Source organism: Oncorhynchus masou, chromosome 19 (assembly GCF_036934945.1).
Source record: "Oncorhynchus masou masou isolate Uvic2021 chromosome 19, UVic_Omas_1.1, whole genome shotgun sequence".
Lineage (NCBI taxonomy): Eukaryota > Metazoa > Chordata > Actinopteri > Salmoniformes > Salmonidae > Oncorhynchus > Oncorhynchus masou.
This window is the reverse complement of record NC_088230.1, coordinates 31,006,323-31,023,232: the sequence shown is the minus strand read 5'-3', so window position 1 is coordinate 31,023,232 and position 16,910 is coordinate 31,006,323. Positions and strand designations below refer to the sequence as shown.

Sequence of the window (16,910 nt, the reverse complement as noted above, 5' to 3'; positions counted from 1 at the left end):
AGAAGTAGCTGGTGAACCAGGCGAGGCAGTCATTTGAGAAACCAAGGCTCTTGAGTCTGCCGATAAGAATACGGTGATTGACAGAGTCGAAAGCCTTGGCCAGGTCGATGAAGACGGCTGCACAGTACTGTCTTATCGATGGCGGTTATGATATTGTTTAGTACCTTGAGTGTGGCTGAGGTGCAGCCATGACCAGCTCGGAAACCGGATTGCACAGCAGAGAAGGTACGGTGTGATTCGAAATGGTTGGTGATCTGTTTATTAACTTGGCTTTCGAAGACTTTAGAAAGGCAGGGCAGGATGGATATAGGTCTATAACAGTTTGGGTCTAGAGTGTCACCCCCTTTGAATAGGGGGATGACCGCGGCAGCTTTCTAATATTTAGAGATCTCGGACGTTACAAAAGAGGATAACAGAGGATAATTTTAGAAAGAGAGGGTCCAGATTGTCTAGCCCAGCTGATTTGTACGGGTACAGGTTTTGCAGCTCTTTCAGAACATCTGCTATCTGGATTTGGGTGAAGGAGAAGCTGGGGAGGCTTGGGCAAGCAGCTGCGGGGGTGCGAAGCTGTTAATTACATAGAATTATAATAGGGAGAATAGTGTATAATAGCCTTTGTCTTTTGCCTGCACCAACCATGGAACTGTGTGATGAAGAGGCCAAGTATTACACCATGCGTCTGGTTCAAGCTGTTATTGCTTGGTCTGCGCTCCGCTCCATAACGATTTAATGAGCCCACATGTCTTTAAAAATATATATAATCAAATGTTACTAATGATCCTCAGCAAAAACCACACAGCAGTGAAGGAGTTTACAAAGGAAACAACCCACTGTGCACACACTGGTTGACTGGTACATTGTTTCCACTTAATTTCAATGACATACGTTCAACCAACGTGAAATAGATATTGAATTGACGTCAGTGCCCAGTGGGAGATGGAGTAAACGAAAAACTATTTAAATAAATGGAATGATAATGCAGACTATACCAAGTGAAGGGAACTAACAGTAAATTAACAGTATAATATGTGTGGTTATTAGGTCTACTGACGGTCGATAGTGACTCATTTTTAACATGATAGAAATGGGAAACAGAGAAAGTTGGGGTAGCCTATAAGACATTCGAGAGCCCATCCCTGAGAATTAAAAGTCTGTACATTAAAAATTCAGCATAAAGCATCTCATAAACATTCCTGTGGGAAAGTTGATCAGCTGATATGATTCAGATTGTTGACATATGACTGGTTTCACATTTGTCTCCAGCGATTTATAAGGTAAACTAGATCTAAAACCATTGTCATTTATATTTACAATCCCCTTCTGCAAACAGATGACTCATTTAGCCGTTAACAATAGCTCTTATCAAGTTGTATATTACAAGTGCATGGAGAATGGTGCTATTTCTGTCTTCAAAAATAAAGATGCTTTTTCCACTTGGAACCGGTAGTTTCGCTAGACTTTATTCATGATGGAATTATTAGGGAATAAAGTCCATGTCGGAATACGGTGTATCTGTAGAAACAACTTAATTTACTTGAGCTCCACCCCGAGGGAATAGAGGGTGAATAGCATGCTATTCTCCTGCTTAAGTTCAAGGTCAGAATTGACATAGAGAGAAAAAAGGGATTTTACGTTCCATTTACACACTCTTAACTCGCTTCAGAATTCCCCCCTAATTGAAAACAACAGATTTTTTTTCTGGCCATTTTCAGATCATTAAATTCTATTTCAACTTACTTCCTGGAATTGACTCAATTGAAAACTTGAATTGACCCTAGCCAACTTTGCCAATCATCCAACTCTATTGCTCACACAAAACAAGAAAGTCTGAGTGCGAATGTTGGGACAGCTTAAATTGAGCACACTGCTGTTTTACATTTCTCTTAGAGCCATGATAGAGAGCAGTACAGCCCAGGCATCCATCTCATTGACCTTGGAGAACTAAACGCAGCCAAAACAATCACCTGACGAGACAAGAGATGACAGACTATGAATTTAACACCGGCCACAACTAGGCAGAGACGTGCTTTGGCTAATGAGAGAAAGTAGTAGTGAGAAACTGGCAGGTTTCACGTTTCTGTTGAAGGGCTAAACAGTAGTGTTGTTGGCCCCGAGCCTCTTTAGTCCCTCCTGTAGATCTGAGCGGTTTGGACAGGTGGAAGCTCATTACAGAGTGGCTATAGTTATAGACTGGCAGGTCTCACTCTCACCCTTTGGCACGCTGAAGTCTGCCTGCAATGGAGTAAATACTGGCTAACCTTTACCTCCTCCCTGACCCTGCGCTATGCAATTAGACCACACACCTTCGTGCTGTGGCTTTTTGTTAAGATATCTTTGTCCTCTCGCCTAAGCTGCCATCTAAATATATACTACACAGCAACACCTTCTCTGCCCTCTTACACTATAATTAAGTCTTATAATTTCAAAGAAAATAACGTTTCAACTTCATTAGCTCTCATAGATAAGATGTGAGGGGACATATAAAATGCATTTATAATCTCTTCTAAAGAGATGTGTGTGTGTGTGTGACTGGCTCCGTCTATCCTGGTGGGATTTAACCTGCCGTCTATTATGGAGCATCCAGCTGTTGATACAGGTTTAGTGGGGTCCGGTTCTGGGCCCCTGACCGACGCGTCTACTGCTCTTCAACCCTGTTTGTTTTGAAGCATGATCTTCAAAGAATCGGGAGACAGAGGGTCAAGGTGATGACAACAGAACAGGGTCAAGGTGGTGACAACAGAACAGGGTCAAGTTGGTGACAACAGAACAGGCTCAAGGCGAGGACATCAGAACAGGGTCAAGGTGGTGACATCAGAACAGGGTCAAGGTGGTGACATCAGAACAGGGTCAAGGTGGTGACAACAGAACAGGCTCAAGGCGAGGACATCAGAACAGGCTCAAGGCGAGGACATCAGAACAGGCTCAAGGCGAGGACATCAGAACAGGCTCAAGGCGAGGACATCAGAACAGGCTCAAGGCGATGACATCAGAACAGGGTCAAGGCGATGACATCAGAACAGGGTCAAGGTGATGACAACAAAGTATCACAGATGGTAAGGTTGTTAGAAACTTACTAAATGGCCTTGGAGTGTCTGAGAGGTTTGGACTTTCCTGGGATGCCTCCCGATGGACAGGAATTCAGACAGGAATTTGGGAATGGGAATTTATCATGAGCTGTATAGTAAGTACTTGCTTACTCAACGTACAGATTCATGTACAGTATTTACATCTATGCTTGTAGACTGAAGCACTTCATCCATCTGAATTGGCAACTTTAGGTTCATCCGTCCATGTATATTTGTGCTTGTTTTATTGCTATTTGCACAGTATTTCCATCAACATCGCACAAGTGGGAGTGTTACATTCGCACAAGTGGGAGTGTTACAAGTTATTAGTCTCGGCGCATTCATTGTCATTATGCAGACTTTGCTGTTACATAATGATTCATGGTAAATGCATATCTAGGTAAATCTAACGTGTGAAATAAATATTAAGCCCTAGAGGAGCCATGGGCCTACGCTTAATGAAACAGTCACTCAATAATGTTTTTTACTTCAAACCCAAATCATTTGTGATCATTGGACGAGACCACTAGAGAAGGTTGTTCCGGGTTCATAAAATATAATTGTCTCTCTCGATGAGAAAATCAGTCGTGGAGGGAATCACCAGCAACTTGCCTGAAGCAGTTCTATCTATCTCTATGGTCTCAGCCTCTTGTGAAACCACTTCTATCTATCTTTATGGTCTCAATAGCGCCTCTTCAACCTCAGAAGGCTGAAGAAATTTGGCTTGTCACCAAACACACTCACAAACCTTTACAGATGCACAATCGAGAGCATCCTGTCGGGCTGTGTCACCGCCTGGTACTTCAACTGCTCCGCCCACAACCGTAAGGCTCTCCAGAGAGTAGTGAGGTCTGCACAACGCATCACCGGAGGCAAACTACCTGCCCTCCGGGACACCTACATCACCCGATGTCACAGGAAGGCCATAAAGATCATCAAGGACAACAACCACCCGAGTCACTGTCTGTTCACCCCGCTATCATCCAGAAGGCGAGGTCAGTACAGGTGCATCAAAGCAGGGACCGAGAGACTGAAAAACAGCTTCTAACACCACTAACATTGAGTGGCTGCTGCCAACATACTGACTCAACTCCATCTACTTTAATAATGGAAAAATGTATGTAATGAATGTATCACTAGCCACTTTAAACAATGCAACTTAATATAATGTTTACATACCCTACATTACTCATCTCATATGAATATACTGTACTCTACCATCTACTGCATCTTGCCTATGCTGTTCTGTACCATCACTCATTCATATATTTTTATGTACATATTCTTCATCCCTTTACACTTGCGTGTATAAGGTAGTTGTTGTGAAATTGTTAGGTTATATTACTCGTTGGTTATTACTGCATTGTCGGAACTAGAAGCACAAGCATTTCGCTACACTCGCATTAACATCTGCTAACCATGTGTATGTGACAAATAGAATTTGATTTGATTCTATCTCTATGGTCTCAGCCTCTTGTAAAGCCACTTCTATCTATGGTCTCGGTCTCTTGTGACCAATTTTCTTAATGATAAGCCTGAAAATGTATCAACTGAATTGAGACAGCGCTAAAATAACATGGCTGACGCTGTGTGTCCTCTGTAAAACATTTTTGCGCCTGGCTCGTCTGTCAGCAAAGGACTGTGACACTGTTAGAGAGGGGAAAGTGCCTCATAGAGACGAGGGGAGGGTGTGTGGGTATTCACGGTCTTGTCATGTGCCCAGTAATTTAATTTGGTCAGACGCTCATTTTCGTAGGCAGTCCACAAGAGATTATTTGACCAGCAATGAATGTCATTTGCATCATTGGTAGAAGATTAACCTGGGTCTGGGGAACCATCCCTCCAAGCAGTTCACCCTAGGCCTGCTCATAGCCAAGCCATTGCCATATGGCTTGGCCTGTTTAACCTTCAACAGGAGGGTATGCGACTATATCATAATGTCCTTCAGCTAGCATTTATTGCTATTCTCCTTCACACACCAACCACTGTTCTCTCCTCCTGTGAAACACGTTTCCGCGGGGCCGGGAGCAACGACGTGGCATCACGCCATGTTCCCATTAGCTCTATCATCTCCAATGCTGCTGAAAGGTTATTGTGGACATGCAATCATAAAGTTTTTACGAGCCCTATAAGAAAATACATCAAGAGATTTATATTTATATTCTTTATATTCTCTCTCCGTGTTAATTACAGAAAGAGGTTTTAATTGTTATGGGCCCTAATTATATTGATTAATTTATATCTGATGACAATTTTGCATTTAGTCTAATTTCTGTGGCCCCTGGGGTTTAATCAAATCAAATTTTATTTGTCACATACACATGGTTAGCAGATGTTAATGCGAGTGTAGCGAAATGCTTGTGCTTCTAGTTCCGACAATGCAGTAATAACCAACAAGTAATCTAACTAACAATTCCAAAACTACTGTCTTACACTTGTGTGTATAAGGGGATAAAGAATATGTACATAAAGATATATGAATGAGTGATGGTACAGAGCGGCATAGGCAAGATACAGTAGATGGTATCGAGTACAGTATACAGTGCCTTGCGAAAGTATTCGGCCCCCTTGAACTTTGCGACCTTTTGCCACATTTCAGGCTTCAAACATAAAGATATAAAACTGTATTTTTTTGTGAAGAATCAACAACAAGTGGGACACAATCATGAAGTGGAACGACATTTATTGGATATTTCAAACTTTTTCAACAAATCAAACTGAAAAATTGGGCGTGCAAAATTATTCAGCCCCCTTAAGTTAATACTTTGTAGCGCCACCTTTTGCTGCGATTACAGCTGTAAGTCGCTTGGGGTATGTCTCTATCAGTTTTGCACATCGAGAGACTGACATTTTTTCTCATTCCTCCTTGCCGCTCGAGCTCAGTGAGGTTGGATGGAGAGCATTTGTGAACAGCAGTTTTCAGTTCTTTCCACAGATTCTCGATTGGATTCAGGTCTGGACTTTGACTTGGCCATTCTAACACCTGGATATGTTTAGTTTTGAACCATTCCCTGTCCCTCCTTATCATTCTTCGTGAAATGGAATTGTACTCGTTCTGTAGGCTACATTTCATCTCCGTCATATTGAACATTGGCCCAACAGGGCCCTGGGGCCCCATAGTGTGTTTGAGGGGGAAATGTATCTTTACTATAGAGAAATTAACATAGAGAGGGGGGGGAGGGTGTGGCAGATGGAGAGATTTCAGAAAAGTACAAAATTGTGTCTAGTTTTTCAGAAGTCATATCCATTTTAATCTTTTCGCTTGGAGAAAGGTCCGATTGAAACTTTTTTTGTTGCGTTTTCACGGATCTCTATGAGTCAAGCTGCCTTCTGAGTGCATATATGCGTGCTTTTAAACTTTTCTGTCCAGGAAAAAAATATCAATGTTCTGAAAATGTATAATGGTTTTGTAGACGGTTTCCATTCCTCCTAAATCTGCAATCATTTAGGAGATTACCTTACCCATTCCCCGCATCTGAAAATATCTCTCCCACCAGGTGGGGAATATGTGTCTTACCTTCCAGCATCCTTTTTCAAATTAATGCTACTACTGTCTATTTCATGCAGAATTCGATACCTCGACATAATTTACATACAGGGGCACGACTTTGGTTTTAGAAGTGGGGGAACAAAATCATTTTTATTGAAAATATCAAGTCAGATTAACACTCCAAACAGACAACCCGACTGCTCGGAGGCATCCGCATGGTCCTAAAGCACACCATTGTCTCATTTTGTATCACATTCCAATTATAAAACTGGAGGGGACAAAAATACAATTTCAGAATTTGGGGGGAGGCGGCGGCGACATGTCCCCCGTCCCCATCCCCAGTGAAAGTTGCTCCCCTGTTTACATATACCACATACCACCCACATACCATGTCACCAGAAATTTGTTTTACTTACAGTTTTTTTCCAACTGCTTACACACAATCTTTTCATGTCACATGATTTTTGAAACCTCTCACTCAAAGTGCAAAACTACACACCAAATATCCAAAACCATAAGCTATTTCTCAGCCTTTGACTCAGTTGTCAATTGCATAAAACACTTTTTTCAAAACACTACACACAATTCTCTACCTAAAACAAAAAATATCTAACAGGAAGTGACTTGCTTTCCTTTTCCAAACACAACCAATCAAAATGCTACACTTATTCACCAGGTCACACACACACTCCTCACATGTGCAAACACTAATAGCTTAACTTATCACTAACCAATTACTGTTTACTGTAGTATAGGCCTATAAATAGGTCAAAGGTCAGATTACCTGTTTTGAACAATGTATGCCAACAATGGACAGAGAGCAAGAGGAGTAGGAGGAAGAGGAAGAAGAGGATGAGGGCAAAGAAGAGAAGGAAGGAGAGAAGTAAGGAGAGCCATCTCTGATGAGATTAGGGCAACACTTGTTGATCATGAGAGAGGCTGGACTGAGAGTCCAGCCCAACTTGAGTCGATTTACAGTGACGTCCATTATTTGAACCTTCAGAAATGAGAACAAGTATGCAACTATCCAATGACTATTTTAGCATTACAGTAATGTACTGTAAAATACGTATGACTGCATAGTACTGCATAAACATGTGTAACGCTAAGCCACCCATTCACTGCATTGCATTGAATGAATGAGGTTGGTTATCATGCTGTACAAAAAAAACGTGTACATTGTTTACAGTTACTATGCTGAACACATACTGTGTTTGAATTCTGTACAGAGTGGAAAGGCAAAGACATCATGGAGGACGAGGACACTTGTTTACAGATGTACAAGAGACTGTAATTATAAATATGGTTTTGGCCAACAATGCAATTAGGATTCAAGAGATAAGAGGGCATATCTTGAATAATGACACCATTAACAACATCAATGCTGTAAGCCTGTCGACCATACAACGCATCCTCCAACGGCACCGAGTGACGATGAAACAACTTTACAAGGTGCCATTTGAGAGAAACTCTGTCAGAGTCAAGAATATGTGACATGACTTTGTAGAGGTATGTATGCAACACTACTTCCAGTACTTCAGACATACCATATTAACTCATCTGTATTTCATTTTGTCTGTTACAGAGAGTATTGGAGGTGGATGCCCATGTAATTTGCCATGAATTTATTTATGTGGATGAGGTTGGCTTCAACCTCACCAAAACCAGGCGCCACGGAAGAAATGGAATAGGACAGAGGGCAATTACCAATGTCCCTGGACAGCGTGGGGGTAATATAACTATGTGTGCTGCCATCACTCAAAACGGGGTCCTCCATCACAATGCTACACTGGGTCCGTACAACATCGGCCATATGCTCACTTTTCTGGATGCAATTTACACAATGCCGGTCCCTGATCCAGATCAGGAGCCTGCTAGATTTGTCATTTTTATGAGACAATGTTAGTTTTCCCCCAGGCTGTTCTGGTCCAAAACTGGTTTGCCACCCATCCATAATTTGTAGTTTTGTACCTACCCCCATATTCACCTTTTCTAAATCCCATAGAAGAATTCTTCTCAACCTGGCGCTGGAAAGAGTATGATCGCCAACCCTATGCCCGCATGCCGCTTCTCCAGGCAATGGAGGACGCATGTGGGGACATAGAGGTTGCCTCTGTCCAAGGTTGGATACGCCATGCTAGGAGATACTTCCCTCCATGTGGGGACATAGAGGCTGCCTCTGTCCAAGGTTGGATACACCATGCTAGGAGATGTTCCCTCGATGTTTGGCAAGAGAAAACGTATATTGTGACGTGGACGATGTATTGTGGCCAGACCCAGGCCGGAGAAGAGATGAAGCGTAGCTTAGCACTGTTTACTGCCCCCTCCTACCAATTCCTGGACTGCCCCCCCCCCACCCCCCCGGGACCCCACACACAATTGTGTTCTTTACTGTATTCTAAAGAATATACTTTTGGTTTACATATGTTTATGGTTTTGTTGTATGCTACTGTATACAACAGTAATGTTTGGCCTAATAAATATGTTCTGTTTCTACATTGCATTGGTGTTTACAGTGTACTTGTTACCCCTCTCAGCAGATTACTTTCACTGTAGAACATTGTATTGAAATGTAGATATAAGTCTATAAAAGAGCAAAGAGCTTTAGATTTAGAACAACAGTGTTTACATGGTATATCCAAAAATGTACTATTATGAAAGCAGTGTTTGCCATTTGATGCAAATGCTTCATTCTGACGTGTTTATGGCATTTTGAATGCAGTGTTACATTTTGAAGGAGATGTGAGGCATTTTGCATTTTGTGTGCAGTTTTGGGAATTGTGTGTAGAGTTTTGAAAAAAGGAGACAGTTTTGAAAACTTGTGTAAGCAGTTGGAAAAAACTGTAATGGGATAGTTCACTCAAGCTATCGTTTAGTATTTTGTTCTTTAGTCCACTAGTTTTTGAGTAATCCTTTAAGATTCATGAATAGTATTGGATCTGTTTAGCAACATTGATTTGCAATGAAGTATTCAGTTCAAGGTCAAATATAATATCAGTTACACATCTGAATTGATGGCACTGAACAAGTGGGTCAGTCTAGGTCTCGTTCTTCCTTTAGTTCTATTTTTAAACAGGGACATTAGTCAGAAATCCAAATCCTAAAATGACAGAGGGAAAGAGAGGGGGCTGAGACAGGAATTATATCTCTATTTGTTTATCATCACAATGGTGGTTGCTGTGTAACTCAACACTGATCCATGTAATTGATTCAAAAGAAAACATTCAGACTCAGTGAGTCAGCTGAATGTGACACGTGTGTGTGAGACCTGGGCTCAAATACTCTTTTAAGGTATTTCAATTACTTTCAAAGACATTTGGAGGAAAGTATTTAGATATGTTTTTAGTTTAATATTGGAATGTATTTGGAAATACACTTGGAAAGTATATAATTTGCATCTATTATTTGTTATTTTCTAACATTGCCATGAAATGAGCAGTATTGGTACAGAACCATCACTAGACCAGCACATTAGACAGCACATTCCTCACTTGCAGATGAGCAATTAAAGGGGAAATACACTCATCCTAATGTGTTTGTTTTCTTCCAGACCTAAAAAATGAAATATTTTGAAGTGATTTAAGCATTGACATGGACTCAGTACATCCAATTTCGTAGTTTTTTTTTCTGAGCAATTGTAATTTTGAGAGTGAAAAACAACCTAAAACCCGGAAAAATAAAACCGAGAGAACATAATTTGGGAAAAATATAAAACATAATTTGGCGAAGAAGTTAAAGATTTTATTAGGCTCCCCTTTATTAACCATTATTTTACCAGGTATACTGACAGGAAACAGTGCAATACGTTCTATTTAAGGACCTGAGGAAGAGATGCAGGGGAGAAAAAGAAGAGAACGTTCCTGTTTGAAAGCTAGAAATAAAATGCAGCTTGTGACATGTAATTTTTTTTTAAGTAGCTCTCATGCTAGAAAAGGTTGGAGACCCCTGCCCTAAAGCATCAGTCTGGTGGATACGTGTGTGCATCAATTTCTCTCATTGTGCAGTGAGACGATCTCCCTCTCATGCATGTATGAGGGGCAGGGAGAGAGAGACATTGTCCCGCTACACAATAAGAGCATTTGACATTATAGCTCCACCTGTCAGGGAGTTAAAGGCCTCTCCCACTAGCCCTGACATTGTGTGAGTGCATGCTGGCCACTGCAGGAGGAGATCAGGGCCCCTAAGCGGAAGTGTGTGTGTGTGTGTGTGTGTGTGTGGGTGGACAGCCTGACGAGCTGTTGCTAACTTGCATCCACTCCTGTCCTCCCTCCCATTCTCTCCCTACCCACAGCAGTTTAAAAGCGTCAGCATGCTTCAGTTCGGCTAGTACCTAGCCAAAGTCGGCTAGCCGAATCAAACGAGTGTGCTCACATACTCCCTTAAACTTTCACTTGAAAAACAAGAAAAAAGTGGCCATAGTAGGCCTACCGTTTGTCAATTTTGAGATGTCATAGCTAGTATACACTTCCTCAGAATATGCAGAATTAATCTTAGAAAACTCAAGAAATCTGTCATTAATTTGGTCCTTTTTGCCTTGGAGATGTTTGGTGCAGTATATCTCAATGAAAAAATGTGTATAAAAACGAGTCCTCTCTCGTTGAATGACAACAGATTTTTATTGAAGAATCCCTACTGTTGACCAATCACCAATGAAGGGGCGTAGACTTTGGCTCTGAATACACCGGTGATTAGGTCCATTTGACTGTCAGTCCAAGGTTATAAAGAGGAGGAGTGACAGAGTACTGTTCTTGCAGCACTTAGACCTTACACAATCACAGATGAGATGACTGTCAAGTAGCCTCGGCTATAGGCCTACACCAGGGGTATCCGACAGGTCGATCGTGAGCTACCAATAGCTCGCAGCCCACCTATGAGTAGCTCAACAAACAATTCTGAAAGTACATGCAATTTTGAAGTGTTCCACCGCAAACTGTCATAAATAAATCTCACAATTATCAGACACCATAAGCTCCCAGCTACTACGCAATCAAAGCAACATTGACATTGTCCCACTTGTGGGTTGACAGAAATACTTTCCCCAAAACCTTCTCAATTAAATGTTAACTGCAAACTAAAGTACCTGGCAGAAGTATATCATGAGTAAGTATATAATTTGTATCTATTATTTGTTATTTTCTAAATTTGCCATGAAATGAGCAGTAGTGGTACAGAACCATCACAAGACCAGCACATTAGACAGCACATTCCTCACTTGCAGATGAGCAATTAAAGGGCCAGATGTGCAACTAAAGGGGAAATGCACTCAAATAGAAATGTGTTCGTTTTCTTCCAGACGTAAAAAATACAATATTTTGATGTGATTTAAGCATTGACATGGGCTGTTTCTCCATGAACAATTGTAATTTTGAGAGTGAACAAAAAATAATAATATCTAAAACCAGGAAAAATCTAACTGAGAATACATAATTCAGGAAAATATAACACATAATTTGGGGAAGAAATCACAGATTTTATAGGGCTCCCCTTAGAGTTGTTTATTAAAAATATTTTACCAGGTATACTGAGAGTGAAAACAGTGCAATACTTTCTCTTAAAGGACCCGAGGAAGAGGTGCATGGGAGGGGAGAAGAGAAGAATGTGCCCATTTAAAAGCTAGAAAAAAAACTAACTTGCCACATGTTTCGTTTTTTAAAAGTAGCTCTCATGCTAGAAAAGGTTGGAGACTCCTGGTTGGAGACTGCTGGTTGGAGACTCCTGGCCTACACCAATGGTCCAGCGTAAACATGAACCAACCACTTTGGTCTACATTTACAATAACCACAAGTTCCTACTCTATTATTTACACAATTGCATCACCCATATACTTGTATTGTATTTTCTTTCTATATATTTTTTTTCAAATTATGTGTTCATGTATTTTGGAAAATTGACATTATTACACTAATGAACTTATATTTTGAGACATTTTACAATGGGTCACCAAGTTCTTTATCGTGATTTTATTATCATTTGTGAGCTTGCAATGGATGTTTTTGGGGCATATACTGTAGGTCCATTAAAGCTGTGCGCTGTGAAGAGGGGTGATTTGACTCAGCTATGAACTGTCAAAGCTTCTGTCCAAGCTTGGGGTTTGTACTCCTGCTCTGGGGTCTTTCAGCAGGGGAATGTAGGTGTCACTGTGACAGGAGCGTATGGCATTGTCCCACACTCCGGCCGCGACACCGACTGATCTGCGCTGTATGTGGGGCCCGCTCTCCTCTGCACATGCCTCGCTGGAACGCAGCGCCATCAGTTCGATCTCGTGTTTGGCCGCGGTCTCCAGCACCTGCTGCTTATTGTAGAATATGACGAAGTTGTTGATGATAGGGTGTATGGGCAGCGCGATGGCAATCACCCCGCAGAGGAAGCTGACGGCCGCGTTGCACCGACCCAGCGTGGTCTTGGGGTAGATGTCTCCATAGCCCACGGTGGTCATGGTGATGACGGCCCACCAAAAGGACTGCGGGATGCTGGTGAACATGGTCTCCGGGTGGCTCTGCTCCAAGGTGTAGGCCAGTGCCGAGAACAAGAAGACGCCCACGCCCATGTACATGAGCAGCATCCCCAGCTCACTGAAGCTGCTTTTCAGGGCCGAGGTGAGAGTCTGCAGCCCAGAGGAGTGGCGCGCCAGCTTGAAGATGCGCGCAATGCGCATTATGCGCAGCGCCTGCACCGCCTGCTGCACGTTAGCCAGCTCCATCATAGCCGTGCCCAGAGACGTTAAAGTCAGCACCACGTAAAAGGGCATGATGGCCATGAAATCTATGATGTTCATGAAGGACAGGACGAATTTCACTTTATTCGGGGACGATATCAAGCGCAGGACGTATTCAACGGTGAACCAGCCGATACACGTGGTCTCGATGGCCTCCAAGATCGGGTGTTCCATGTGATTGCCCTCAGCGTCCTCCACCTGCAGGTCAGGGATGGTGCCTACGCACATCACCACCGAGGAGATGAGGATGAAGAGGAAAGACACTATGGCGATGACGCGCGCGGACAGCGACGACTCTGGCTTCTCCAAAAGCTTCCACAAGCACATTTGGAAACATTGCCAGCCCCTGGCAGAGGGGTCCCCTTCCTGGTCGACCAGAATAGTTTGAACCTTCTCGGCAATCTCTGCAAGCTCGTCCTCCGCCTCCTGTAGGTCGCCTTTACAGCAATCGTCCAGGAAATATAAGTCGATTTTCCAGAACTCCATCTCCTTTACGAAACAAATTGGACAGATGCCCCGTTTAATATGTATCTCCCCGTAGTAATACAGCTCAAGTATACACTTAAACGCGTCCGGGTCTCTGTCAAAATAAAATTCACCTTTCCCTGAGTCATAGTCGTCACAAAGCGAGGATAAGTCCTCCAAACACCCCTTGGAGGTGTTCCACAGTTCCGCTAGTCGGGTCTCCGGAAAACGGTTCAGCACATCCCCACATAACACCTGTATTACTCCACCGATATTCAGGACAATCCCGGTCTCCTCACTGGCCTCCGAGCCATTGCAATCAGCATATCGCGTCCTCGTTATTCCCCACATACTTGTCCGTGTAGCCTATATTGTTGATTTACTCCAAGAAAATCTGAATGAATATAGTTGGCCTGTATTAATGCAACTAGTCTACGCTAGGATACTTGCGTAGGAAACTGCGTGCGTAAAAGACTGCAGAACATCAAAGGAAAACGACACGTTTTCTGATCTTCTTAAATGTTTGACACAAATGTATAGGCCTATAGGCTAAGCTTAATTCGAACCTGGAAAAAAATCCACATGTATCGTTTGGGTAGAGCTGAAGCAAGCAATGCCGAATGAACAGGCTTCTCTTCTCCCACTAGTCCGTCACCAGAAAATAAGAGAGCGCCTCTGTGCCTGCTGTTAAAAGTTGGACTACTGTACATCAGTGCGCAGTCTTCCAGAATACGCGTCACAACAAATATAAATATGTGAGGTAGCTAATGAATAGTGGAGTAACTAGAGGCAGAGAGCTACAGGGAAGTGTGGGGGAAGTGGGAGGAGAGCTGTAATAAATTGTGTTTTATGGTAAAGAGACGACATTAGCCAGGAAACGGACATATATCACATGGCAGAAAATATTGTCCCCACTACCAGTCCAATACCATTTGTCTATTTCCTCATGGAGGTAGCCTACCCCAAGGGTAAAACAACAAGCAAATCTGTCTCAGGCTAGCTTTTGAAAAATGTTTCGGCTTGTGTGCACAAATATATTGCCTGTCAAGAAAGGTAAATCTCTGTTGTCAAGGGATACATTTCAACAAGATATGTTGTAGTGAAAAAGGACATATTTAATGGCCATATTATGGAAGGATGTTAGGTTACCCAAGTGTGCGTAAATGCGCAGAGGCATAAGGCAACAGTCTTGCCTAGTATCTCCATCTAGCGACAATGAGTTCACGTTGCAATCACGAACCATATAAATTGGTTTGTTGAATCAATATTAGCCTATATATTCTCAGTGTTGGGAAGTAATCAACTACACGTAGTTCAACTAAACTAGATTTTGCAGAAGCTTGGTGGTAGTTGAACTAAATTCAAATATTGGCAGTGTTTTCAGTCGTTATTTACTTTTTTTGACATGTAGCATGTACCTAACTACTCGAACTCAAATCTACGTTTTTGCAAAAATAAAACGGGTGTAGGCAAAAATGTCATTTGTTCCGGTATCAGACTTGCCTAATTATCACTTGAAACATTGTTTTTGTGTAGGCTAAATTACACATTCTGTTAACACCTGACTCCAGAGTGATCTGTTCTTGCAATTTGTAGTCTATGATATTTCAGATTCAGATTTTTACTAAGTAGTTTGTATGTAGTGAATGATGTACTTTTTCATAGTAACTTTAGTAACTTTAGTGAAGTAAACTATATGTTTCTTTAGGATAGCTTTAGTGTAGCCTAACTTCTTCCAGTGTGAAGTAATTGGTAGCTTGGTAAACTATATTTTCAGAGTAGCTTCCCCAACACTGTATAATTTATTGATTTAAGCAACAAACAAAGTCCATCCTACTGTAAGCTTAAATGCAAAACTTTGGCTCATCTAGAAATGCCACCTGTGAAGTTTTTTTTACACTAAGAAATGTGTAGGTTACAGACAAGGAGCTGGGGCAGCTCTATTTCACCTTGAATAGCATAACCTACAGATTTTAGGCAATCAATCATTCCACATCATAAGAACTCAAGTGGGGGTTTCCTAAGAACACATCCAAATATTGGATAACTTTAGCAATATGGGAACCTTAAGCATATGCAACAAACAAAGCAAAATCATTGTAAGAAATCACATGAAAAAAAAATCACTTTTAGATTTTAATCTATGGTGTTAAAACTACTGAACTTCATTCTGGTCATAGAAAAAACCTTGGAGTGAAAGCAGGGCCGGTCCTTGGCTTCTACCGCCATAGGCAAAACCAAAAAATGCCTCCCCCTCAGGATGTTGAAATCAAGTTAATTTTCGGTTCTGAACCAAAGTTGAAAATACTTATTTTCTAGATGTTGAAAATACATGTTTTACAGACACTGAAAATACGTATTTTACAGATGCTGAAAATATCTGTTTTCCGGGTGTTGAAATCAGGCTCATTTTTGGTTCTCAATGAAAGTTGAACATAAGTCATTTATAGACGTCTATGTTTGGACCAAAAATCAATGTCCGTGGCTGTGGAAATCAAGGCCGGTCCGGAACTGCACCAAAAAAAGACCTCCAAAACGGCTTCGGTCCATGCTTACTGAGGTGTAGCCTACAGTGTTGCCTGACATTGAATTTTATGAATGCCTGTCTATGTGGCAAGACTACCGTTTGCAAAACACCAAAAACGACGTCTGGACAAGACCAAAAAAAGATGTCCAGAAGATGTCGGCTAGTGCTTACTGGGGTGAAGCCTACAATGTCCGACACAATGGAATTTTATGAATGCCCATCCATCTGGTCGACCCACCTTTTGTAAAACAGGTCATTGCATTGGCTTTATTAGTCCTGATTCCTGTAACTAATCAATTAGGCTATTTAAGCTCTGAATATCAGCTACCCAACTTCATCAGGAGTTATAGCGAGGCCTATTTGCAATGTGTTTACACAGTGGGAAATGCAGAAGTATTTTATTTTTGCTATGATCAGCGTGTCAATAATTGACAGATACAAACTTCAAACCACTGATAATGACAATGGGATGAAACTCCTGTAACAACAGTTGTGATTGTCCATTCCATATTGTCCATTTTACATTGAACTGTCCTGTTTTTTAGGATATGTTGTTTTTAACATGACAGCTGCATTTTTTATTTCATTGAGCGCCATTTAGGTTAGGCTTGATTGGAGAAACTTGCATGATGTAAAAAGTGTCTGTCT

The 16,910-nt window shown here is 41.7% G+C and overlaps 1 protein-coding gene across 1 annotated transcript; it reads right to left on the bottom strand.

Moving 5' to 3' along the window:
* Positions 1-12,610: 12,610 nt before the first annotated feature.
* LOC135505652 (potassium voltage-gated channel subfamily F member 1-like) lies at positions 12,611-14,395 on the bottom strand. The gene has a single exon (XM_064924700.1). It carries the CDS (start codon positions 14,084-14,086, stop codon positions 12,611-12,613), a length of 1,476 nt encoding a protein of 491 aa, XP_064780772.1. The 5' UTR covers positions 14,087-14,395.
* Positions 14,396-16,910: the final 2,515 nt, after the last annotated feature.

Excerpts from the sequence above, each read along its gene's own strand:
- LOC135505652 (XM_064924700.1), bottom strand. The coding sequence starts at position 14,086 with ATGTGGGGAATAACGAGGACGCGATATGCTGATTGCAATGGCTCGGAG.